The following is a 27,523-nucleotide window of genomic DNA, read 5'->3' as shown; positions in this document are numbered from 1 at the left end:
GGCGTGGTGCCAGACACACACACCCCATACGCGCCGCGATGGTCTTAATCCTACTTGAGCGGCACGGGCTCGAGAAGAGATGGAGTGATGCGGTACAGGAGGACGTGGAGCTAGAGAAGAGATGGAGTGATGTGCTCCAGGAGGACGTGGAGCGGAGTGGACTTGCCGACGACTGGTACCAGCGGTGTCAAGATCGGCCTCTGTGGAGAAGGCTCGTGAAGGGACGCTACTGGGCAGTTGGAGGCAGTCGCCTCCAACAACAACGGAGGGCGGAGGAGCGACGCTCACAACAACGAGCGAAGCGCCGGGTGGATAAATCACAGCAAGTTGGCACAGTCGGGGGCACAGGTGGTGCATCAGCCAGTCATCTCAGTCGGTCGACCCGTGGCACCTGGGTCTGCCCCGTGACCTCCTGCCAGCGGGCGTTCGACACTTCACGTGGCCTCAAGGTGCACATGGCCTGGCACAAGCGTCGTGGTGATGTCACCGCCGCTTAGTGGCGAATGGCGGTTGTTGTTGGTCGTTTATTGGCTTGTATGTCTGTGTGTGCGTGAGCTTGTGTCCGCAAATGGGGAGCGGTAGGGTAGTGTTTAGCGCGCTGCGCTACGAACCCGCCTACCCGGGTTCCACTCCACGACTCCTGGGCCTCCCCTAGGTCGACTCAGCCTCAAATGAGTACCTGTTGCTGTGTGTGAACATCGCCACTGCCTGGCCACCCCCCTTGCGCCGTGCCGCTCTCAACGGGTGCTACTCGCCAGCAGCACTTGCCCCAAGCGTCTGTTGAGGCTATACGGGGCATCTTTGTCCTTGTTTATGTCTGTATGCTGTCACACCTCCCTAAGAATCCCTTTCTCCCGAGCCGACTGCATTCATCCCCCCCTCCCCTCTCTCTACCGCTCCCTTCTCCACCCTCGTTCTGCGGGCGAGTGGGTGACGATGCGACTGGCAGGCGGGCGGGATGACTGAGTGACTGCCGCGTGTGTGACTTTGTAGCTGAGCGTGGAGGTGGCTGCGTGGGTGACTGCGGGGGCGACGTGGATGGTCGAGTGGCTGAGTGGGTGAGCGAGTGTGTGAGTTGGTGGGGTGGGTGAGCGAGTGAGCGAGTGACAGTGTGTCTGATCAGGTCGATGGGTGACTTGGGAGTGGGTGACTATGTTATTTGGTGTGTGTATGTGACCGAGTGAATGACTGTACGGTTACTCGAGTGGTCATCTGGTTTATTTCGTGAGTGAGTGCATGAGTTGCTGGGTGAGCATTGAGTAAGTGAACGGGTGAGTGTGTGAGTGAATGGATGGCTGAGTGAGTGGGTGAGTGGATGGGTGAGCGATTGAGTAAGTGAACGGGTGAGAGGGTGAATGAGTGGATGGCTGAGTGAGTGGGTGAGTGGATGGGTGAGTGAGCGAGTAAATGAATGAGTGAGTGTGTGAATGGATGGCTGAGTGAGTGGGTGAGTGGATGGGTGAGCGATTGAGTAAGTGAACGGGTGAGAGGGTGAGTGAGTGGATGGCTGAGTGAGTGGGTGAGTGGATGGGTGAGCGATTGAGTAAGTGAACGGGTGAGAGGGTGAGTGAGTGGATGGCTGAGTGAGTGGGTGAGTGGATGGGTGAGTGATCGAGTAAGTGAATGGGTTAAAGGGTGAATGAGTGGACGGCTGAGTGAGTGGGTGAGTGGATGGGTGTGTTATCGAGTAAGTTAATGGGCGAGTGTGTGAGTGAGTGGATGGCTGAGTGAGTGCGCGTGTGGCTGGGTGAGTGATTGAGTAATTGGATGAGTGAGTGTGCGAGTGGGGTATGTGGGTAATTCACCGGGATGGTGAACACACTGTGAGCACACTGTGGGGGCCCCCCACTGCTCTTCAATAGGGAGTTAGACGGTGGGGGGGGGGGGGGGGGACGTACCCCCACCTCATCCTCCACAGGATCACCACGCATGTGACAGTAGCCAGCTAGCTGAGTGTGGAAGCTGAGCGCGTGAGTCGCATGCGCGCCGGCTGGTTGTGTTCTTGACGGCTGAGCGAGTGGCAGAATGAATACGCAGGCGCATTGGTGGATGGGTTGTTGAGTGACTGGCTGGTTTGGCGAGTGAGACGGCTACTCTCCGGCTGGCTGTCTTTGTATCTAAGCGCGGCAGGTGGCTTGACTGGGTGAGAGAGTCAATGACTGACCCGTTACCAGTGGGAGTGACCGTCATTACTGGCTGTGCAGTTATTCGGATTTCTACAAATATGTCTCACGTGTCGGTGAGCGAGCGAGCGAGTGGGTGAGTCAGCGAATGAGCGACTACCTCGCCTGGCTGTGTTGATCGCAGGAGTGATGACGGTTGTTTGAGTGACGAGTGGGCGATCGGGTGAAGCGGACCGGTTGTGTTAGCGTTGCCCTGTGGAGCCGTGTTGTTGGTGAGTGTGGGTGGGGTGGGTGGGTGGGCAGGGATTGTCGGCATTGGTGGGAGGGATGTGTTAAGCCCCCCCTCCCCCCGAGTCGTCCTTATCCCCCAACTCCACAACTGCCCCCCACGTCTCCCTCCATACCCCCTCTGCCCCCTCTCTGGCCAAAGTCCCGTGTCTCGCATCCCTCGGGAAAAGGGATTCAGTGAGGTCTGTTGATTGACTCGTGGTTGAGTGCGTGGGTGAGGGAGTGAGGGGTGGGTGACTTCGTGGGTGACTGAATGGACGAGTGGGCGTCGGAGTGACTGGCGGGCGAGTCGACGGGCGAGGGAGTGTCTGGTGAGTGACTAAGTGGATAGGTGACTGGGTCGGTGGGTAGGTGATCGAATGACTGGCCGGTTGGATGTGTGGCTGTACCGTTCACTGGTAGGTGGCTGAGCGAGCGAGTTTATCGGTGCGCCTTCGAGCGGCTGACTTGCGGGGGTGACTGAATGAATGACTGAGTGAGCAAGTAGCTGACTGCCCTGCTACTGCAGTTGCTGCTGTATTGCGTGCGTGGATGGCAATGTCCGTGCTTGCTTGCCTGAGCCGGTCGAGTGGGTGGTGGGTGGGTGGTTGAATTTGCCCTGTGCCTGAGCGACTGCGTTCGTGGTAGCACGGTGGTTGGATGGGCAACGCATTGTCCGCACTGGTGGGAGGCATGTATTCCCTCCACCCCCCACCCCATCACAGTATGACCTCCCCCCCCCCACCACCACCTCCTCTCTCCACCAGCACCACCACCACCCACGCCCCGTCTCCCCTCTCTCCCCATGTCATCCCCGTCTGCACGTGGAATCGCCACAAGCAGCCGCTCGTCGCGGGGGGCACACGAAGCGAGTCGGCGAAGCCACCCAGTGTAAGTCATTCTCTCTCTCTCGCCCTCCAGAGCTCCGTGTGATGTCGCCCCGCGCTGCAAGCACAGCGCGTCGTTCTTTATTTCTCTCTCTCGCTCGCTCGCTTCCTATTTTTTTTCCATCCGTCTCGCATGCCTATTTATTTATTTCACTTAACTTTACTTCCAGCACAATTATCATTTGAACCTTTATACAGTTATTAATGCTTTGTGAGCGCGGGTCTCTGTGTGTGTGCGTGGCTGTGGGCAAGAGTTGATGTTGTTTTGCGCGTGTGTGCGTGGGGGAGCGGTGGTGCAGCGGTTAGCGCGCTGCGCTGCGAACCTGGCGGCCCAAGTTCGTTTCCCGCTCACGGCCAACACCGGTGACAATTTGCCGAACCGGTCCTGGGCCTCCTCCCCTAGGTCGACTCAGCCTTAAATGAGTACCTGGTGCGGTGCGTAAAAACATCGCCGTGGTGCTGGCCACCCACCCCCTCGTGTATCGTTCTGGCCTTCACAGGTGCTACTCGCTAACAACACTTGCCCCAACAGTCTGTTAAGGCTACACGGGATATGTTTTTGTCTTTGTGTTCAAGAGTTGAGCTGTTGTTTTGGGTGTGTGTGTCACTGCGCTACGAACCCGCCGACCCGAGTTCCATTCCTGGTTATGAATGGGCATCCTCCCCTACCAAGGTCGAATTGACCCCTGCGCAAGTTTGCGCAAACATCTGCGCTGGGAAGACAAAGGTGGTACCGGCCTTCATAGTTGCTCGTTAACAGCACTTGCCCAACGGTGTTAGAAAGCTATCCGGGGCTTCTTTGTCTTTGCATGTAATTTAGTTCGTGCTATAAGTACATGTAAAAGTGTACGTGTGTGTGTGTGTACACAGTTTTATGTACACATACGCAGTAACTGTGCGTGCATGTACACGTGCAGCATAAGCTCGTGCGAATGCATTGTGTGTCTCTGCGTAGCTACACGTGGCTGGTGAGTAATATGTCACGATTTGGTTCCTTTTGACTTAAAACTTTCGTGACTGCAGGATTTCATATTCTTGGTTCTTTCGGTAAAGTCACGTGGAGAGAAAAAGTGTTGCGATCGAAACGTCGTGGGGTTTTTTTTTGCTGTTATCATTTAAAAATATTTGAATTTATTTTTAATATTTTTATTTTCTTTTTTTTTACGTGACTTTACCGAAAGAACCAATAATATTTGGTTCCTGGCCCTCCCCTAGGTCGACTCAGCCTCAAATGAGTACCTGGAGTAATGTGTAAACATCGCCACTGGGGAGACAAAGGCGGCCGCGCTCGTTGCCGGCCACCCACCCACCCCCTCGTGTGCCGTGCGGGCATCGGGACGGGGGGGGGGGGGTGGAATCTTTGTCTTTGTCCAAACGTGGGGGGAGCGGTGGCGCAGCGGTTAGCGCACTGCGCCACGGGCGCGTGCGATCTTGAGCCGCCCGCCCGCCCCCACGCCGCTCACGGGTCTTCGAGACACCTCCCACGCTCACCGGCGTGGGGAAGTATGGCCAAACGACAACACCCTCGACAACCGAGCGGCCGTGGGAAGTCGGAGGCATTCGCCAAGTGCGCAAGCATCACCACTGGGGAGACAAAGGCGGCCGGGCGTGGTGCCAGACACACCACACCCCCATACGCGCCGCGATGGTCTTAATACTACTTGAGCGGCACGGGCTAGAGAAGAGATGGAGTGATGTGGTACAGGAGGACGTGGAGCTGAGCGGACTTGCCGACGACTGGTACCAGCGGTGTCAAGATCGGCCTCTGTGGAGGAGGCTCGTGAAGGACGCTACTGGGCAGTCACGGGACATCGTCCAGGCCGATGTTGTCGAATGTCAACAATGGCAGTAAGCCAAGCTGGACGATGCTCTCCTTTCGAACATCCGTACGTTCCCGAGATTGTCCACTCGACCTGTTGAGTGATGTACGTCCTTGTTCAGATGTGCATCATCACGATCAAATGTTGCGTACAACTACGGACCCATGCCACCCATAGCGTACCAGGGGTGAGCGTCTGCGAGAAGATGTTGGAACCCTTTCTGGCAATATACACATCTGGTCGTTCTCCAGTAATGATTCGGTGTGCACTTTCGCGTTGTGCACAGAAACAAGATTGCACTTAACCTCGACTGAAACTATTTCTGTTCAACTATTTATTTGTTTTCATTTTACCATTCTCGATTTGAAGCTTTCGTGACTGCAAGGATTCGGTAAGTCACGTAGGTAGAAATGATAATAATAATAAAATAAATAATAATAAATGAAAATAACTCAATTAAATCACGACGTTTCAGAGGCAACACAAGTCTCCGTCTTCAGGTGGTTAAGATCTTGTCTCTTGGATTTCTCTTCACTTGATACAGTAAATGTAGCTGTGACGGTCCCACCTGAAGACTGAGACTTATGTTGCCTCCGAAACGTCGTGATTTTATTGAGTTATTTTCACTTACTATTATTTTATTATTATTCATTTTACCAGTTGTAATATCCCATTGAGCCTAACACGGCGCACTTATAAAAAGCGGCCTGGCTGAACGAGATGGCTTATCCCGTGGAAATGTATAGCAGCCAAACACGCTGTAAACGACAGGCATGGCTAATATACATTCGTGAGTGCCGGATTGATGTATCAGAAGAACAAAAAACGAACTGAAGATGTATTTATTTAGACCGGCGGGATCCGATGAGCTATGAAGCTATTTTTGCACGGATGTCCTGTAACATTCTAACGACGTTCTCGACGGCATATAGAGCTGACATTTGACACGGATATAGTTGACTCTATGCTTATTACAACAACAAAACATATTTAATAGATTTTATTTTATTTTTTAAATGTACGCCCCACCCCAGCCCCCCCCCAATGACACAACCGCAATGAGTGAAGTATGTCCTGCAACACATTCCTGCGGAGGGAGCTGGTAGAAACGTTGGGTTGCTCGGTCAATGGCCAGGGTCAACGGCGGCGTGGTGTATTCCGCAAATATGGCCGACTGTGAGGGCGGGCACAAGCCGGCGTGAGTAGGTTAAACGTTGAGTTTTATAAGGGCACCACGGGGTGACCAGCCCCTCCCCACCCAGCCCCACCCCACCCAGCCCCACCTCACCCAGCCCCACCCTCCCCACCCAGCTCCTCCCCACCCTCCCCTCTTCACCCAGCCCCACCACTCCCATTTTTGGATGCACGACGGACGGACGGACACAATAATCCCCTGTGGGCTGGTGTAACCAGTAGGTTTCTACCAGTATAATCCATCTCGTACCAGATGCGGCCACCGCAATGGAATTCTTATTATTTCGTACGGGCTGGAAGGCTGCTGCCGATGCAGAGACAACAGCTACGAGTTCACGTGCAGCTAGTCAAGCTCGGACGACCGCGTCACTGGTAGGAGTTGATCATCATCGCTGCGATGTCTCTATCAGTCTATTGCGTTTCTAATGGATCTCGATGAGTCTGCGGATCTCTACGAGGTCTTCGAGTCTCTGTGCGTCTCTATTGGTCTGCATCTCTGTGGGTATCTGTGAGCCTCGATTGAAAGCTTTCGTGACTGCAGGGATTCATATTCTTGGTTCTTTCGGTAAAGTCACGTAGAAGGGAAATAATACAATTTAATTTTCAGTGAGAATTTTATTTTATTATGTTTTATTCTTATTATTTTATTTCCCTTCTACGTGACTTTACCGAAAGAACCAAGAATATGATTCTGTGAGTCTCTTCATCTTCTTATTCCGTGTGGCTGCTGATGTCGACGGAGAGGCAACAGCAGCTACAAATGTCACGTTTCAGGTGGTCACGCACAGATAATTCACTGGTCAACAAAAAAAAATTCTGGCCTGGACTTTTGCAGCTGTTTTAGACTAATTTCAGGGTGCTGATTCCAAATCTGATCTCATATTTGCTCTATCACATCTCATTTTTATGCTATCGGCATACCCCATTTTCATTGATTTACCCTAAATTAACTCTGTCACTTATGATTGCAAGTTGTTGCGAGTCAGTGACTGCTTTAGTGTTAAAATATGGTGCTGTATTTTTAGGATAGTGTGTTTATAATATAATTTTATGTAGATATCCACATTTATTTAATATTTTTCTTCTGCAGTTTTTATTGAAAATGCAATATTTGATATCTCAAAAACCTGATGTGATAGACAAAAACTGATGCCAGATTTGGAATCAGCACCCCAAAATTACCTTAAAACCCTTTGGAATACCTTATGCCAGAAAAAGTGTGTTGACCAGTAATCGGCGTCAGGAGTACTATCATCGTCGCTGCGTTGTCTCCTTCTTGGTGTTTGTGGATCGGGCGCATGGCGTGACATTACATTTGCGGATACTTGCTGCATAAATGGGACATTACAAAAAAAAACTTCGCCCAATGTTGCGACTGTGGTCATCCAGAACCGAGCTTGCAAGTCGCCTCCTCAATTCCATCTCCTGCCGCTGCAGTCTAAACAATCGTGCAAGATGCTTAACGACCCCCCCCCCCCCCACTCTGCCCCCCCCCACTCACATCGCTTCTGTCCACCCGGAAGTCTAAATGGGTTCGCCAGGTTGCGCATGGCCAAGTGAACTGTGAGTACTCGCCGCTTCTCCCTTCCACGACGTCTGGGCCGGCGTGGAAGAGTAGGCCAACTGCCCTCTCAGAGTCGAGGCCTATCCACCAACAGTGGCGTAGAGCGAGCACTTGCAGGGGCTGCGCCTCTAACTTTAGATGTTCCACCGCCTTCCAAACCCACGCTCGCTCCCTCCCTCGTTCCCTCCAACCCAGCCGCCCTGCAGGAGTAAAGTGCAGCTGTGTAAGGGGGAGAGAGAGAGAGTGGGAGAGAAGGTGGGGGGGAGGAGTGGGAGGAGGAGGGGGGGTGGATGAATTATTAACAGAGTTTCTTTAGCATTTGCGGTGATCTCTCGCCCCCCTCCTCACCATCACCCCCACCACCCCACCGCTAAGGGTCACATCGAGTCACAATCACGGCCAATGAGGCAACGCCTCCGTCACGGTGAGCGAGCGATTACAGCGCCATTGCCGATTGTTGGCCGGTGAAGCGCGCGGTTCGAATGGGGGCGGCGGCCCTGGATAATTGGAAGGCGCGGGAGCGTCAATAAGCGATCGTTAAAGCGCGCGCCGACTGATTCACGGTGGGACGTTGAAGATCCAGCGGCGTCCTTCGACGATGAGTTGCCCATTGGGGCGAGCACGTCACTGCCCTGCTAAGTCCCACAAACCGAACGCGTTAAGACGAAGATCTTCTCCCTTCCCCGTATGGCCTCGAACATAGACTGTCGGGGCAAGTGCTGTTAGCGAGCAGCACCTATGAAGGCCGCACACGAGGGGGTGGGTGGCCAACACCACGCCCGGCCGCCTTTGTCTCCCCCAGTGGCGATGTTTACCCACCGCGCACCAGGTACTCATTTGAGGCTGAGTCTACCTAGGGGAGGGCCCAGGACCGGTTCTGATAATCGTCACCGGCGTTGGCCGTGAGCGGGAATCGAACTCGGGCCGCGGGGTTCGTAGCAAAGTGCGCTAACCGCTGCACTACCGCGCACACGCACACGTGCACACACACATACACGTGCACTCACACACACGTGCACACAAACACACACGTGCAAACACAAAAGTGCACACACACCCACATACACACACGTGCACACACACCCACACGGGCACACACCCACACGTGCACACACACGTGCACACACACCCACACGTGCACACACACACGTGCACTCACACACACGTGGTACACACACACGTGGTACACACACACGCACACGTGCACACACACATACACGTGCACACACGTGGTACACACATACACGTGCACACACATACACGTGCACACACACACACGTGGTACACACACACGTGGTACACACACATACACGTGCACACACACGTGGTACACACACACATACACGTGCACTCACACATACGTGCACACACACGTGGTACACACACACACACTCTTGCACACACACGTGGTACACACACACACGTGCACACACACGTGGTACACACACACACACGTGGTACACACACACACGTGTTATCAAGAGCAGAGTGCAAGCGGAAAGGGCGCCGAGTCGGATCCACGGGTGCACAGCGGCGAGTGATAAACCAGCTCGTGGATATTAGACAAGAGGCCACGGCGTGCTGATTAAGCATGGTCATAAATACGTAACAAAACCTACTAGAACGAGCACTGGGGAGACAAAGGCGGCCGGGCGTGGTGTTGTTCATCCACCTCGGCTCGTGAGCCGGATCGCCGTGAAGGCGTTAGTGAATATTTGAATCCGACTGCGTCGACGCATTTCTCTATTTTGCAAATCAGCTCAAGCCTAGATCACGTGATTCCCGTGTGCCCACGCCCCCAACTCTGAAGCCCCTCCCACTTTCCTCCTCCCCGCCGCCCACTGTGAAAACAGACGCCGCTTCTCCTCCGCGCCAAAGCCGACTGAAGAGTCCCATAGCTCGCAAGGTGCTTCGAAATAAACCGAGCTGAACTGAGCGGCAACGACGCCCTGATGCATCCTCCCCTTGCTCCTTATCCTCCTCCTCCTCATCCTCCTCCTCATCCTCCTCCTCATCCTCCTCATCCTCCTCCTCCTCCTCATCCTCCCCCTCATCCTCCTCCTCATCCTCCTCCTCATCCTCCTCCTCCCCCTCATCCTCCTCCTCATCCTCCTCCTCATCATCCTCCTCATCATCATCATCCTCCTCATGCTCCACCTCCTCCTCCTCATCCTCCTCCTCATCCTCCTCCTCATCCTCCTGCTCTCTCATCATCATCCTCCTCCTCATCCTCCTCCCTCTCCTCGTCTCTCCTGACCCATGTCCTCTCATTTCTGTATTGTATAAGGATTGTTATTGGGATCAAACATCGAAATGGATTTTTTTGCACTTTTTGTACGCAGCATGGACGGGTGGTGCTTCTTCTGTACGATTTTATTGTTCATGTACGTGATTTTGATTTAAAGCTTTCGTGACTGCAGGGATTCAAATTCTTGGTTCTTTCGGTAAAGTCACGTAAAAGGGAAAAAATAAAATAATAAAAATAAAACATTTTAACACGTAGGCTTTCGCGACCAATGTTATTCATAATCAACGTTTTTGGGTTTAGATCGCGTTTATTTATAAATGTGTCGTAACCCTCCACCACCCGACACGGCCAATCAGTAAAAAAGTGTCACGTTGACAAAGACAAATAGTTCACTGCTTTAGCCCACCGGTGTGTTGAAGCCACAACAAAGCCGACTGAAGAGTCCCATAGCTCGCAAGGTGCTTCGAAATAAACCGAGCTGAACTGAGCGACAACGACGCCCTGATGCATCCTCCCCTTGCTCCTTATCCTCCTCCTCCTCATCCTCCTCCTCATCCTCCTCCTCCTCCTCATCCTCCCCCTCATCCTCATCCTCCTCCTCATCATCCTCCTCATCATCCTCCTCATCATCATCATCATTTACAATTTGAGTACTCAAATTGTAAATGTTGTGGCTTCAACACACCGGTGGGCTAAAGCAGTGAACTATTTGTCTTTGTCAACGTGACACTTTTTTACTGATTGGCCGTGTCGGGTGGTGGAGGGTTACGACACATTTATAAATAAACGCGATCTAAACCCAAAAACGTTGATTATGAAAAATAAAACATAATAAAATTTAATTCTCACGACGTTTCGGCCACAACGCAAGCAGCCGTCCTCAGGTGAAGAACAGGTCTGTCGGAAAGACAGCGTCTGAATGAACACCACCAAGCTTGGCAGCGTATATTTAAGCTGGGTTGGAGGGGGAAGGGCGCCTTGACAAAGGAATTAGCATATCAAGACAGCAGCAGAGGTTAGTGTAAATGCATTATGTTTAATTTTTATTGTTTTATTATTTCCCTTCTACGTGACTTTACCGAAAGAACCAAGAAGATTAATTCTATATCTATTTAAAGTTGCGCATTTTGATCAACCCCCCCCCCCCCCACTCGTCACACATCGTCACAAATGTCTGACCCTCCCCCCCAGGTGCGTGACGTAATTTATGGACGGCCCCTTATTATATTAAATTATAATTATGTGACCTTTGTGATGATGGCTGAAACTGCTCGTCTGCAATGTAGTGCTGTGCATGTTGACTTTATCGGAGGTGCGGGGGAACGGAATCAAACTGAACGCAACGAGGCAGTTCTAAAGACGCGAGTTGTCACCCCAGGTGATTTAAAAGTGCCACAGCTCCCGGCGTGCTTGCGCATATCGGAAAGGAAGGGAGCGTTCCAGACGGCCGCCGAAGCGACGCATCTGCCTGGACGGTGCGGGCGGCAGCCAAATCTATTTTTGGTTCTTTCGGTAAAGTCACGTAGAATGGAAATAATAAAAGAATAAAAATAAAACGTAATTAAATAATTCTCACGACGTTTCGGCCACAACGCAAGCAGCCGTCCTCAGGTGAAGAGCAGGTCTGTCAGAAAGACAGCGTCTGAATGAACACCACCAGGCTTGGCAGCGTATATTTAAGCTGGGTTGGAGGGGGAAGAGCGCCTTGACAAAGGAATTTGCATATCAAGAGGAATTTAGCATATCTTGATATGCAAATTCCTTTGTCAAGGCGCTCTTCCCCCTTCAACCCAACTTAAATATACGCTGCCAAGCCTGGTGGTGTTCATTCAGACGCTGTCTTTCTGACAGACCTGTTCTTCACCTGAGGACGGCTGCTTGCGTTGTGGCCGAAACGTCGTGAGAATTATTTTATTATGATTAATTTTTATTATTTCATTATTTCCATTCTACGTGACTTTACCGAAAGAACCAAGAAAATGAATCCCTGCAGTCACGAAAGCTTTAAATCGAAATTTAAATCTATTTTTGTTCGATGGCCGAACCCGAAAAACGCCGTCGCTGCTGCCGCTGCTGCTGCTGCTTCTGCTGCTTCTGCCACGAGGGATGATGAGCGCGGAGGAGTCTCGCGTGGGTCGATGATTTGTGCTCCTTGACGAGATTCGGGCAGCGAGGTGATTCGTGCGCTCCGTTTGCGGCGTGCGCTTGTGCGCTCAGCGAGTGGGCAAATATAGAACGCGCTGATGTTTGTGACCTCCCCCCCCTCTCTCTCACGTCATTTGCTTACTCCCCACACCCCCACCCCCCACGCAGGAGTCACTGCCACGAATCGTTAAGGTGCCGGGCTGAGCACGGAGCAGAGGTGGTGAGAGAGAGAGGAGGAAGAGGGAGGAGGAAGAGAGAAGACTGAAAACAACAGCACGTAGCATATTGCGGGGAGTAGAGAGGAGAGAGAGTGGGGGAGGGGGTTAGAGAGGGAGGTGGGAGAGACGGGAGGCGAGAGGGTGGTGGGGGGGGAGTGGGAGACGGACGGACACAGCAACGGCGAAGAACGAATCGAGCGATATCCACTGCAGAGGACGACTGCCGCGTCTCTGGCGACTGAGCGAGACTCGGAGACACCCAGAAGGAAGGTGCAGCTATTAAACTGGCGGAGAAGCAGATCTCGTGAGCGACGCAGAACGACTGATAAGTGACTGACAGACAGACACGCGTACAGGGCAACATTGAGACAGGCACAGAGAGAGAGCCAGAGAGAGATATCAATCTGAGAATATTTAGATACTGAGACACGGATAGACATCGGGGTAAAGAGAGTACACATACACACACTGACACACACACTGACAGACACACACTGACACACACACACTGACACACACACACAGTGACACACACACACACTGACACACACACTGACACACACACACACACACTGACACACACACACACTGACACACACACACTGACACACACACACACTGACACACACACACACTGACACACACACACTGACACACACTAACACACACACACACTGACACATACACACTGACACACACACACACTGACACTGACACACACTGACACACACACACTGACACACACAGACACACACACACTGACACACACACACACACACTGACACACACACACACTGACACACACTGACACACACACACTGACACACACACACTGACACACACACACTGACACACACACTGACACACACACACACTGACACACACACACTGACACACACACACACTGACACACACACACTGACACACACACACTGACACACACACACTGACACACACACTGACACACACACACTGACACACACACACTGACACACACACTGACACACACACACGGACACACGGGGCCGGCATGGCTCTTCTCGCGCTCTGCATCGTCGCTGCTCTGTGCAGTAGCCGCGCGCTCCTGGCCGCGCGTCCCTCCTCTTCCTCCTCCTCCGCCGCGGGCCGCGGGTCCGTAGGGTCCGGGTTGGGCTCCGGCCCGGGGCTGGCCTCGGTGCCCAACTCCGGGTTGGGGATGGGGGGGCCGCTGCGTCGGAGAGGAGAGGGAGGAGGCGGAGGAGGAGGTGGAGGAGGTGGTGGAGGAGGAGGAGGTGGAGGAGGAGGTGGAGGAGGATCCCGGGGGGGATCAGCCGGCGGTCCAAATCGTTCTCTGCAACAACAGCAACAGAAGCAGAAGCAGCTACAGCTGCAGCTGCAGCAGCAGCAGCAGCAGGCGGGGTCGGGCGGTAGCTCCCCGGACCCGTGCTACAACGAAAGCGGCCACCCGCGCCGCTGCATCCCCGACTTCGTGAACGCGGCGTTCGAGATGGAGGCGCGCGCCAGCAGCACGTGCGGGAGCCCCCCGTCACGGTGAGCCCCCCCCCCTCCCCTTGCCCCCCCCCCCTCCCCTTGCCCCCCCCCTCCCCTTGCCCCCCCCCCCCCACACACTCCTCCCTACTGTCCACTCCCGGTGACGACCCCCTCCCCCCACTGTTGGTGTTGAGCTCCCCCTTCGACTAGCGAGCCCTCTCCCCCCTTCCCCGTGCCCCCCCCCACCGCTCCCCATCCTATTCCCGTGATCCCCCCCCCGGCCCCCTGCCGAGCTATAGTATTTGTAGGGGGCAGTAGGATGCGTAGCAGCAGCAGTAGCAGCAGCAGTAAGCGGCGCTCGTTCAACACGCACGTGAATGGGAGCGCCTCTGGTGGCTGATATGGCGAGAAGTCCACTTCGATATGCCGTGACTCGACAATGAATATCATTGATGTTCATAATCATGATTAGACTCAGAGAGAGAGAGGGGACGACTCAGAGAGAGAGGACGACTCAGAGAGATAGAGGACGACTCAGAGAGAGAGAGGACGAATCAGGGAGAGAGAGAGGGCGACTCAGAGAGAGAGGGGACGACTCAGAGAGAGAGAGAGGACGACTCAGAGAGAGAGAACGACTCAGAGAGAGAGAGGAGGACTCAGAGGCGCCAGGAGGAGGACGATGAAGCACAGATGAGCGGGAAGGCAGCAGCAGCTGCAGCAGCAGCGCCGACGCAAAATCCCACCCCCAGGCTCTGCGGTCCTCTATACATGAAGGCGTTCTTGGCCACTGAATGAACGTTTACGTTTGGGAGTAAATCAGAGCACCCGGAGAAAACCCTCGCGTGCAAGGGGGCAACGCTCTATCCCGTACAAATGGAACGGGCGGATCCCAATGCCTCGTTCTTGTGCCGCCTTCTCCTGTCACAGCCACGGAAAGAAAGTTTCACTCAACGTCTCTGTGTGTGCGCGCGCGCGTGACCCACCAACCCCTCGCTGCCGCTTCCGCACACGGTGCTGGGCTACAGGCAGCCGCGTGCAGCAGTAGGAGCAGCAGCAGCAGCGTGAGTCGCGGCTAGCGCACGAGCAGCAGCGGGCAGGTCGTCCAAGGCAGTGCTTTATTGTGAATATCATCATCATCAGCATCATCATCAGCAGCAGCATCAGCAGCAGCAGCAGCAAGATCATCGTCATCTTCAATTACGAGTAACATCCGCAGCATTGGCGGCAGTGGGGTGAGGCAGCAGCTAGCAGCAGCAGCAATCAACCTCGTGTCATCCGCGTCGTCACGGCAGTCACTTTCCACGTCCCGTCCCCCCACTCGCAATCTTCCGCAGGTATTGCTCCTCTATCTCCTCCTCATCCTCCTCCTCATCCTCCTCGGGTCCTTCCGGAGGCGATGGCCGGGGCCACATCCTCGCCGGCGCTGCTGCTGCTGCTGCGGCTGCAACGGGAGGAGGAGGAGGATCCGTCGGCGTCGGCTGCCGCATCTGCGATTCGTCCGACCCGCGCGGCGCCCACCCTCCCTCGCTGCTCACCGACCTCCACAACCCGCACAACGCCACGTGCTGGCTGTCCGAGGCGGGCCTGTCGCCCGGCCAGAACGTCACCCTCGTGGTGCCTCTGGGCCTCAAGTACGAGGTGACCTTCGTGAGCGTCCAGTTCTGCACGCCGCTGCCGCCCGACTCGCTCGCCATCTACAAGTCCATGGACCGCGGCAAGACGTGGGTGCCCTTCCACTTCTACTCGAGCCAGTGCCGACGCGTGTTCGGGCGGCCGCACCGCGGCACCGTCACCAAGATGACCGAGCAGGAGGCGCTGTGCACCGACGCGCACCTGTCCCAGGGCCTCGTGGCATTCAGCACGCTGGACGGGCGTCCGTCGGCCAACGATTTCGCCAACAGCCCCGTGCTGCAGGACTGGGTGACGGCCACCGACATCAAGGTGGTGCTGGTCAAGCCGTGGAGCAATTTGGCCGGGGGGTCGTCATCGTCCTCGGCATCATCATCATCCTCCTCCTCCTCCGGCGGGGTCATCGGCGGCGTCGTCTCGCCTGGGTCAACAGCCGGCGGCGGCGGCGCCGTCAGCAACGAGCTGGCGGACGGAACGCCTCCAGAGAGTCGCTACCACGGCGTGGCCGACATCCAAGTCGGGGGCCGCTGCCGCTGCAACGGGCACGCGTCGCGGTGCGGCCGCGACCGCGACGGGGCGGCCGCGTGCGAGTGCCGCCACAACACGGGCGGGCCCGAGTGCGACTCGTGCCGAGCATTCCACCACGACCGGCCCTGGCAGAGGGCCACGAGCAGAGATGCCCACGAGTGCGTCGGTGAGTCGGCGGCGGCGGTGGTGGTGAGTGTGGTGGTGGTGAGTGTGAGAGTGGTGGTGGTGAGTGTGAGAGTGGTGGTGAGTGTGAGAGTAGTGGTGGTGAGTGGTGGTGGTGAGTGGTGGTGGTGAGTGCGGTGGTGGTGAGTGTGAGTGGTGAGTGTGTGAGTAGTGGTGGTGGTGGTTGTGTGAGTGTGGTGGTGGTGGTGGTGTGAGTGTGGGAGTGGTGGTGGTGGTGGTTGTGTGAGAGTGGTGGTGGTGAGAGTGGTGGTGATGAGCGTGGGAGTGGTGATGGTGGTGAGTGTGAAAGTGGTGGTTGTGGTGAGTGTGAGTGGTGGTGGTGGTAAGTGTGAGAGTGGTGGTTGTGGTGAGTGTGAGTGGTGGTGGTGGTGAGTGTGAGAGTGGTGGTGAGTGTGAGAGTGGTGGTGGTGGTGGTTGTGTGAGAGTGGTGGGAGTGGTTGTGGTGGTGAGTGTGGGAGTGGTGGTGGTTGTGTGAGTGGTGGTGGTGGTTGTGTGGTTGGGATTAAACGCAGCAAGTTGTCACAGTGCTGGGGCACAGCTGCTGCATCTGCCTGTCATCTCAGTCAGTCAACCCACGGCACCACCTGGGTCTGTCCCGTGATCTCCTCCTGCACCTAGCCTGGCACAGCAGTCAACCCACGGCACCACCTGGGTCTGTCCCGTGATCTCCTCCTGCACCTAGCCTGGCACAGCAGTCAACCCACGGCACCTGCTGGGTCTGCCCCGTGACTTCCTCCTCCGGCACCTAGCCTGGCACAGCAGTCAACCCACGGCACCTGCTGGGTCTGCCCCGTGACTTCCTCCTCCTGCACCTAGCCTGGCACAGCAGTCAACCCACGGCACCACCTGGGCTTGTCCCGTGACCTCCTCCTGCACCTAGCCTGGCACAGCAGTCAACCCACGGCACCTGCTGGGTCTGCCCCGTGACTTCCTCCTCCTGCACCTAGCCTGGCACAGCAGTCAACCCACGGCACCACCTGGGCCTGTCCCGTGACCTCCTCCCGTCAGCCGGCTTGTCTGCACCTAACGTGGCACAAGCATCGTGGTAACGTCACCGCCACTTCACATCCTGTTAAGGCATTAGGGGGCATCTTTGTATTTGGTGTGAGTGGTTAGAGACAAAGATCCCCCGTATAGCCTTAACAGATTGTTGGGGTGAGTGCTCCTAACGAGTAGCACCTATTATAGCCGGCACGGCCCGGCCGCCTTTGTCTCCCCAGTGCTGATGCTTACACAACGCACCAGGTGCTAATTGGTGTGAGTGGTGGCGAGTAGTGGTGGCGATGGTGGTCGTGTCCGTGGCAGCGATAATGACGGTGGTGGTGGCGCACGAACCGTTACACCACCGCTCATCATCATCATTTGGCAGTGGTGGTGGTGGTGATGATATCGATGAGTGAGTATCACCCAATTAATCATCCCGTTCGGTAACCGATGCGAGTGGTGGGTAGCGGTGGAGGTGGTGGTGGTGGCTGTGAGCAGGAGTCGAACTCGGGTGGCGGCCGCGTTAGTAGCGACAACGCGCTAACCCAGGGGTCGGGAACCTTTTTGACTGGGAGAGCCATAAAAGCCAAATATTTCTAAATATATTTCATTGAGAGCCATATAGTATTTTTAACGTATAATACATTAAATATATCTTACTTTTAATGCGACTTCTGGTGCTGCATGGTTTTGCTGATGGCCTTGTAGTCTGGTTCATACGTGGTGAGGTTGAGCTTCGTGCAGGCGTGACCCGTGAAATGTAATTAAGTATTTTAAAATCAGTTCCAAACTGATTTTTTTTTTCAACTCAAAATTGTCTGGGAGCCATATGCCGTCACTGGAAGAGCCATATATGGCTCGCGAGCCATAGGTTCCCGACCGCTGTGCTAACCGCTACACCCAGTGCCGGACTAAGCTAGTGCGGGACCTGTAGCATATGTTATAAAGGGGCCCAAAATAAAAAAAAATAGCACTTAAATATTAAAAACATACATTTTTAACTGGCATAATAAAGTAATTGTACATTTTTATTTGCTTTACAGCCAGATATTACGACACATCGCTAACCTTAACACCCAGTCGTTCGTAAAAGTTGAAGGCAGTATAGTACTATAGTAATTGAGCAAGTGCAGAATCACTGAATCGGAATTTATAGCTCGAAAGCATGTCGCGCGGGTACCATTGAAAGTGCGGGGCCCGTAGCTACTGCATATGTAGTAGTAGCTACTAGCTACTACTACATATGTAGTAGTAGCTAGTAGTAGTAGCTAGTAGCTACTACTAGCTAGTAGCTACTACTACATAGTAGCTACTAGCTACTACTACATATGTAGTAGCTACTTGTGCTACTGGGATCATCCGGAACTGACTACACCCACCGCTCATCGTTATCAGCGAGCGTTTGATTTCGACGAGTAAAAAAATCTCACCCCAATAAACCACCCGTTTGGACAACCGATTTCAGCCGTTGCAAGCTCAACCCCGTGACCTCTCCTCCTCCTCCGTCTCTGCCGCCAGCCTGCCGCTGCAACCTGCACGCGAGCCGCTGCCGCTTCAACATGGAACTCTACAAACTGTCGGGACGCACCAGCGGAGGCGTCTGCCTCACGTGCCGTCACAACACCGCCGGCCGGCACTGCCACTACTGCAAGGAGGGCTTCTTCCGCGACCTCGGCAAGGCCATCACCGACCGCAAGGCGTGCAGGCGTGAGTCCCGCTACCACCACCGACAAACAAAGACAAAGATCCCCCGTGTAGCCTTCACAGACTGTTGGGGCAAGTGCTGTCAGCGAGTAGCATCTATGGTCCATAGCGTGAGTTGCATGGCCACAAGTCCACTGCTGTGGCTTGTCTTTAAAGTGTCTCTATGGGTCTCTATGGGTTTCTGTGTATCTCTACGTGTCGCTGTGTTTAATCTATGGTTCATAGTGTGAGTTGCATGGCCACAAGTCCACTGCTGTGGCTTGTCTTTAAAGTGTCTCTATGGGTCTCGATGGGTGTCTGTGTATCTCTGTGAGTCTCTGCGTGTCTTTGCGTCTCATGGATTCACTGTACGGTCCGTAGTTTTGCCCGCATGGCCACAACCGCACCGTCATCTGTAACGGAGATGTGGCGTCATTATCGGGCCGGTGATGTTGGTCCGATGCGGTTGACGATGATGGTTGAACCTTCAGTGCCTTCGTGGAGGAGGAGGATGAGGAGGGATGTTAAAGTCCAGGATGGGCAACCTCCAACGAGCTCCCCCATTATTGACGTTCGACGAGTGACCACCACAACAGCGTCGACGCATCACCACGTGGGCAATAACAACCGCCGTTGACAATAGGAGCAATCCCCCCCCCCCATCTCACCCCCCCCTCCTCCTGACCACCACCAACCCGAGCTGACCTGACCCCACCGACCTGGACTTGAACCCTCACCCGTGGAGTTCCGACCACACACGCACCGGGGTTGTGACGCTCTCTCACTCTGTCACTCTCTCACTCTCTCTCTCTCACTCTCTCTCTCACTCTGTCACTCTCTCGCTCGCTCTCTCACTCTCTCACTCACTCACCCTCTCACACTCTCTCACTCTCACTGTCTCTCACTCTCTCACTCTCTCACTCACTCTCACTCTCTCTCACACTCTCACTCTGTCACTCTCTCACTCACTCTCTCACTCTGTCACTCTCTCGTCCGGGGTGAGGTCCCCGCTCTCAGAAATTCGCTACCCCCCTAACCCCCCCCACCCCCACCCCACCCCCCACCGATCGTAAAAGGCCGAGAACGCGCCTCTTGCTCCCCCCTCACAGCCCCCTCCGCCACGCGAGACCCCCCCCCACGCCCCCCCCCTCCCCACACCCCCCTCCCCCGCCGCCTCCATCTCGGGAACGTCTCCGGGTGCAGTAAACGTCGGGCCCGACGGTCGACCTTGGACCTCCGAGGAGGAGGAGGGAGGAGGAGTAAAACATGTTTTTATTTGGTGTTAACCACCAGGGCACCACTGGGGCTCGGAGGTGTTAACTACCTCGCCTGGTGTACAGGAGGTCGTGGGTTCGATCCCGACCCTGACGCCTGCTGCTGTATATTTGCAGTTTGCGCGTCTCTCTCTCTCATCATCATCACGGTGGCTAGGAGATGTTAAACTACCTCGCCTGGTCTACAGGAGGTTAGTGGGTTCGATCCCGACCCTGACGCCTGCTGCTGCTGTATATTTGCAGTTTTGCGTGTCTCTCTCTCATCATCATCACGGTGGCTAGGAGATGTTAACTACCTCGCCTGGTGTGCAGGAGGTCGTGGGTTCGATCCCGACCCTGACGCCTGCTGCTGTATATTTGCAGTTTGCGCGTCTCTCTCTCATCATCATCGCGGTGGCTAGGAGATGTTAACTACCTCGCCTGGTACGCAGGAGGTCGTGGGTTCGATCCCGACCCTGACGCCTGCTGCTGTATATTTGCAGTTTGCGTGTCTCTCTCTCATCATCATCACGGTGGCTAGGAGATGTTAACTACCTCGCGTGGTATACAGGAGGTCGTGGGTTCGATCCCGATCCCGACCCTGACGCCTGCTGCTGTATATTTGGAGTTTGCGCGTCTCTCTCTCATCATGATCACGGTGGCTAGGAGATGTTAACTACCTCGCCTGGTCTGCAGGAGGTCGTGGGTTCGATCCCGACCCTGACGCCTGCTGCTGTATATTTGCAGTTTGCGTGTTTCTCTCTTTTTCCGTCTCCCCGTAGTCGAGTGGAATTTTTCTCCGGCTCCTCCGGCTTCCCCCCCCCCCCCGCGTCAGCGTCGCGCGTTTTAGAGTATTCGGCGGCTGCTGCGATGGACGTGACGGTGAGCCCCACTTCGTTGAGCGATCATTTGTGGGCGCGTCGCTTCTGCAAAAAGAGCTACCCAGCTCAAGTGGGGCCTTGAACTGGTAAAATAAAATGCGTTTATTTTTGTTATATAGTTTATAGTTTAACTTCAAGGACCGCGAGCTGGGTCCCTGGTGTGCGTGTGGGTGGTGATGGTGGTGGTGGGGAGCGGAATTGTAGCGGGTAGCGGTATTCCATAACACAGTTTTTTTGGGGGGGGGGTTAGATCACGTACATTTAAATCTGTCGTTAAACCCGCCACCACCCGACACAGCCGTTTATATGATAGATGATGTCGGTCGCGAAATCCTCCGTGTCAAACTGTGTCAAACTGGCTAGCAGCATCTTCTTGGTTCTTTCGGTAAAGTCACGTAGAAGGGAAATAATAAAAAAAATAAGGATTTTTTTTACATTATTCTTTTATTATTTCCCTTCCACGTGATTTTACCGAAAGAACCGAGAAGATGAATCCCTGCAGTCACGAAACCTTTAAATCGAACTGTCTAGCAGCAGTAATGCCAAGTCACGTGCACCGCCGTGGGAACGCCGGGCTCGGATTGGCGAGCCGGGCGGGTTGGCCTAGTAGGTGGTCATTGGAACGCCGCGAGCCGCCTGCAGCGGTGCATGCCGGGGCGAGGACAATTAGTTGGTCGCTGCATGAGCTGACTAACCCTGTCGCTCACTTTGACGAGCAAAGAACAAAGAAGAGCGTTCGTGCAAGCTGCGATGTTTCAGTTTTCAGTTTCATTCATTAGGTACGAGCTGTACTACCCCGGCTTCGCCCGGGACTTGGATTCACCACACCCGGCCGCCTTTGTCTCCTCAGTGGCGATGTTCACACCACAAGAGTTACTCGTTTGAGGCTGAGTCGACCTAGGGGAGGCCCAGGAGCGGTTCAAATAATCGTCACCGGTGGTGGCCGTGAGCGGGAATCGAACTCGGGTCAACGGGTTCGTAGCGCAGCGCGCTACCCGCTACACTACAATGCGTTACGCTTCCACATGTGCGGGTCACGTGACAGATGTGACGTCACAGCTCACTTGCCGTGCAAAAAAATATATGCATCGAGCCCCCCCCTCCTCAAACATTTTTTTGTATTTTTATCATTTTTGCATGGTGTACAGTCTGGAAAGTACCCACGTGGCAAATTTCCAGTTTGTTGCATGTCGGGAAGTACGCTAAACATTTTGAACAGACACACATAATCACAACTTTGCCTTTTTTTTTTATAAAAATGGAGATAACCCTGTGAGCCATGCGGCTCTAGACTCGGCTGCAACCGCAACAAAACATAAACATGAACAAGAAAACATCTTCAAGTGACTACACGCAACAGAAAAATCCTGGAAAAAAACTGCAAAGTAGTAGTAGCATCGTTGGGTAAATCGCACCGACCGGCTTGGGGAAGCATGGTCGAAAAAAAGAAAACAATTCAGCTTGACCACCCTATGCTGCCACGCGATCCAATGCATCCTCCGCGGGCAATGTTTACCCAAAAGGTGCCGGAAATAATCCAGTTGGCTTCGTCAAATCTCACCTGGCCTGGCCTGACTCAAGTACGAGTTGCCCCCCCCCTCCACTCCTCTCGGCCCCTCCCCCCCCCCCTAATCTCAGGCTTCCCCACCTACCCACCCACCCATCCACCCCTTCCTCTCCACTCTCTCAAAGTCTCCTTTGTAGTCCGCAAGATAGCCGAGGTGTTGACGATAAAGTTCGATACACGTTATCGCCGCCCGTTAAAATAGTTATGGTGGTGTGGGTGGGGGTAGCGGCTCGGGGGGGGTGGGGGTGGGAGGTTTCTCCGTAAAAATCGCTTTCACACCTCAAGGGGCAACACGAGACGATAAACAAAGACAAAGATGCCCCCTGTAGCCGCACGGACCATTGGGGCAAGTGCTGTCGGCGAGCACCTGTCAAGGCCGGCACGTCACGCGGGGAAGTGCTGTGGTCAACACCAAACAACACAGACAAAGATTCCCCCCCCGGTATAGCCTTTAACAGATTGTTGGGGCAAGTGCTGTTAGAGTGCAGCACCGAATGAATGAAGGCCGCAACAGCACACGAGGGGGTGAGTGGCCAGCACCACGCCCGCCCGGCCGCCTTTGTCTCCCGAGTGGCGATGTTTACACATCGCACCAGGTGCTACGTTTGAGGCGGAGTCGACCTAGGAGAGGTCGATTCAGCCAACGGTGTTGGCCGTGTGTGCAGAGGACTAACCGCTAGACTACCGCTCCTCGTTAAAAAAAAAGACAAAGACAAAGATCCCCCGTATAGCCTTAACAGAACGGTACACGAGGGGGTGGGTGACCAGCACCACGCCCGACCGCCTTTGTCTCCCCAGTGGCGATGTTTACACACCGCACTAGGTACTCATTTGAGGCTGAGTCGACCTAAGGGAGGCCCAGGACCGGTTCAGATATTCGTCACCAGTGTTGGCCGTGAGCGGCAATCGAAGCCGGATCGCCGGGTTCATAGCGCAGCGCGCTAATCACTACACTATCACACTCACACGCTGCAGAACAGGGGCAGAACATACAACCTCCACACAGAAAGGCACCCTAGTAGGAATTCGAACCTAGGGACTTATTAGCTGCAAAGCACAAGCGTTACCACTGCTTCGTCAATAACCACCGACTGATGCTGAGCGTATTGCGTGGTATTCTTTGAGTCTTTCAGTAGTAAGTACAGTGACAGTAAGTACAATTATAAATGCATAACTCCCACAACATAGGTTATTACGGTGGCAACATCTGGTAACACCCCTATAGAAGTGACGTCACAGCGCTTTGCAAAGGAGTGTGGGTATTTTCTAAAATGGCGGTTGAGCACACGTCACAGTGTCAGAGTCATATGGGGCCATTCTTTGTCAATCCGGTGGGAAAAAAATCTATTAATTATTTACAAGTGTTGTGCGCTGTTGTTTGCCAATGATAGCGATGATTGTTGTTAAAAAGCGACAACATTAATTATATCTGCTACGTGTTTCCCAATTGACAAACCTGGGCCTACCTTGCAAAGCGAGATGTTCCATCTCAAGGGAAACTTCCAGGTTAAATATTTGAGTAATAGATAAAGAAAATGGTGATGATGGCAATGTTGATGACCATGTTGATGACGATGTTGATAACGATGTTGCTGTGGATTTCACACCTGATGACGATTGCTTGTGTTGCAGTCGAAACGTCGTGATAATTTTTATTGTTTTATATTTTATTATTGTATTACTTCCCTTCTACGTGATTTTACCGAAAGAACCAATAATATAATGTTGACAATGTTGATGATAATTATAATGATGACGAGGATCACAATGTTAATTATGGTAATGAAGGTGATGACTTCAAAGATTACAACAACGAGGTTGACGACAATGATGATGACGACGACAATGACAATGTCAGTGACGTTCACCATGACGACGATGATGACGACGATGTGGGTTGCCCCCTTGCCAGCTTGCGACTGCCATCCGGTGGGCTCCTCGGGCAAGACGTGCAACCAGACGAGCGGGCAGTGCCCGTGCAAGGACGGGGTCACGGGGCTCACCTGCAACCGCTGTGCGCGCGACTACCAGCAGAGCCGCTCGCCCGTCGCACCCTGCATACGTACGTGCACACACACACACACAAAGACAAAGGTCACCAGTGTAGCCTCAACGGACTGGAGGGGGCAAGTGCTGTATAGCAAGTAGCACCTATGATGGCCGGCACGGTACACAAAGGGGGTGGGTGGCAAGCAGCCACGCCCGACCGCCTTTGGAATCGGTCCCGGGCCTCCCCTAGGTCGACTCAGCCTGAAATTAGTACCTGATGTCACGTACATGCACACACATACACAAGACAAAGGTCCCCCGTGTAGCCTTAACGGACTGTTGGGGCCAGTTGCTGTGCTGTTAGCAAGCAGCACCACCGAACGAAGGCCGGTTTACGGCACATGAAGTGGGTAGGCGGCAGGCACACTCGCCCGGCCGCCTTTGTCACCCCAGCGGCGACGTTGTACACACCACGGCAGGTGCTCATTTGAGGCTGAGTCGACCTAGGGGAGGCGCAGGACCGGTATTGATGGCCGTGAGCGGGACTCGAACTCGGGTCGTCGGGTTTCCGTAGCTGCAATGCAGAGCTGCGGAGGCAGCAGCAAGGGTTGATGGATCACACACAGATGGTTGGGAACCTCGCTTCTCGTGGGCGCAGGAGGAGCCGTATCTCGGCTCGCCAAGAAAAGTCGGTGCAGGAAGAAAAACAAAAACCGTGGGCTCCACCTGTTCTATCTGTAACGGGGGGATTGAGCGTTGCCCCCTCACGCGCGCGGGTTCTCTCCGGGCGCTCCGGTTCCATCCCATGTGTACTAACACTCGTTAATTGGCTGAAAAACATCTTGATGCATAGAGGGCCGCCGAGCTTAGGCAGTTTTTGATACTGGCTGCTCCGCCTGGCTGTTGCCTTTCCCCGCTCATCTGTGAGTCCTCCTAACGCCTCTGAATCGTCGCCCCCTCTCTCTCTGTGTGTTTGTGTCTACGAGAGCGTGCAGATGCCACGCAACAGTGGCGGGGAGTAAGGGTGGGGGTGGGAGTCCAGTGTTGCGAGTTGACATGATTCTTGTTGTTGTTGTTGTTCGTGTTGTTGTTGTTGCTGCTGCTGCTGCAGGAATCCCTCATGCCGAGCCGACTCCGATGGTCACCACGACACAGGCGCCAAAAGGTTTGTCCACGTTGCGCGCGTCAAACTGATCGTGAGACTGCGCGCGTGTGTGCGTGCGTGTGCGTGCGTGTGAGTGCGTGTGCGTATGCGTACATGTGTGAGGTCGACTCAGCCTGAAATGAGCACCTGGTGCGGTGCGTAAAAACATCGCCACTTGGGAGACAAAGGCGGCTGGACGTGGTGCTGGCCATCCACCCCCTCGTGTGCCGTTCTGGCCTTCACAAGTGCTACTCGCTAACAGCACTTGCCCCAACAGCCTGTTAAGGCTATACGCGGGATCTTTGTCTTTGTGCGTGTCATCTCAGTCAGTCAACCCACGGCGCCTGGGTCTGCCCCGTGCCCTCCTGCCAGCGGGCGTTAGACACTTCACGTGGCATTGCGTGGCACAAACGCCGCGGTGACGTCACCGCCACTTAGTGGCGAATGGCGGCGGTTGTCGTTGTGTGTGTGTAAGTTGACTCAACTTCAAACCAGCTACCTGCTGCGCTGTGTAAATGTCGCCAATGGGGAGACAAAGGCGGCCGGCCGTGGTGCTGGCCACCCCACCCTCTCGTGCGACATGCTGGTCTCCAATAATGCTGATTAATCTTCTTGGTTCTTTCGGTAAAGTCACGTAGAAGGGAAGTGATCAAATAATAAAAAATAAAAGATAATAAAATAATTCTCACGACGTTTCGGCCACAACGCAAGCAGCCGTCCTCAGGTGAAAACCAGGTCTGTCGAGGCGACAGCGTCTGAATGAAACAGCACACGTGCTTGGAGTATATATATAAGCTGGGTTGGAAGGGGGGGTTGTGGCCGAAACGTCGTGCTGATTAAGTGTGAATAACCCGACAGGTAACGTGCACTAAATGTATGTGCGTTGAACTTCGTTCGCACCGTACGTAGCCAACCAACATAATATATTCCATTGGAACCTCATTTTGCCAGTAACAAAATATGATAATTGGTTTTTTACCCTTTTATCTGGCGACAAAACTGACATCTTTTTTTTTACAAGGAGTCATGTTTGCATAGACCACAATACCTGCAGTCGGAATGCAAAAAAAAAACACAACTCTGATAATGTATGCACTGTCCTTGAAGTTGATTGGTCCACACCCGAGACAGCTTTTTTTAGAGCCAATCAATTTCAAGGACAGTGCATACATTATCAGAGTTATGTTTTTTGTTTGCATTCCGACTGCAGGTATTGTGGTCAATGCAAACATGACTCCTTGTACAAAAGGTGTCAGTTTTGTTGCCAGAAAAAAAGCAAAAAAACAATTATCATAACATAATATATTGTTATTCATATGGATTACATCAACACCCCTGGGTTCTGCGTACTTGGTAGGTGCACAGTGATGAAATCACCCGACCGTACTTAAGAAAAAAAACACGCAGAGCACTTCACAATGTTGGCAATCGCCTGGTGATGCTGGTTGTTATTGTAATCACCGGCGATAACGTGGTGAACTCAAGTTGTAAGTGTTCTTGTGGGTTGCTCTCCAACACAGCGGTGGTGCTGAAGTCGAAACTAATTGGGCGCCACGGTGGCGAGATGTTTACGACCTCGCCTGGTATTCAGGAGGTCGTGGGGTTGATGCCGACCCTGATGCCTACTATATATTTGAAGTTTTCGCGTCTCTCTCCCAGCTTAGAGACACACTTAAGCGGTTGTGCTTTCGCTAAGTTGTCCCCCACCTGAAGAAGGACGCTTGTGTTGCGCCCGAAACGTCGTGA

General features: G+C 53.8%; 1 protein-coding gene across 2 annotated transcripts in view; it reads left to right on the top strand.

Annotated features, from left to right (window-relative positions):
• Window positions 1-2,559: 2,559 nt before the first annotated feature.
• LOC133346159 (netrin-1-like) overlaps window positions 2,560-27,523 on the top strand; it is a 35,909-nt gene continuing 10,945 nt past the window's right edge. The window contains exons 1-7 of one of the 2 annotated variants that reach the window (XM_061557626.1): window positions 2,560-2,593; window positions 3,158-3,281; window positions 12,417-13,996; window positions 15,271-16,259; window positions 18,779-18,967; window positions 24,557-24,706; window positions 25,745-25,798. In XM_061557626.1, the coding sequence (XP_061413610.1) occupies window positions 13,497-13,996; window positions 15,271-16,259; window positions 18,779-18,967; window positions 24,557-24,706; window positions 25,745-25,798 (1,882 nt within the window). In that variant the 5' untranslated portion in view covers window positions 2,560-2,593; window positions 3,158-3,281; window positions 12,417-13,496. The other variant, XM_061557617.1, reaches the window with a different exon arrangement.

Source organism: Lethenteron reissneri, chromosome 3 (genome assembly GCF_015708825.2).
Source record: "Lethenteron reissneri isolate LAM-NWPU_2019-01 chromosome 3, ASM1570882v1, whole genome shotgun sequence".
NCBI classification, from domain to species: domain Eukaryota; kingdom Metazoa; phylum Chordata; class Hyperoartia; order Petromyzontiformes; family Petromyzontidae; genus Lethenteron; species Lethenteron reissneri.
The sequence above is the reverse complement of the archived record's forward strand: the minus strand, read 5'-3'. Positions and strand labels throughout refer to the sequence as shown.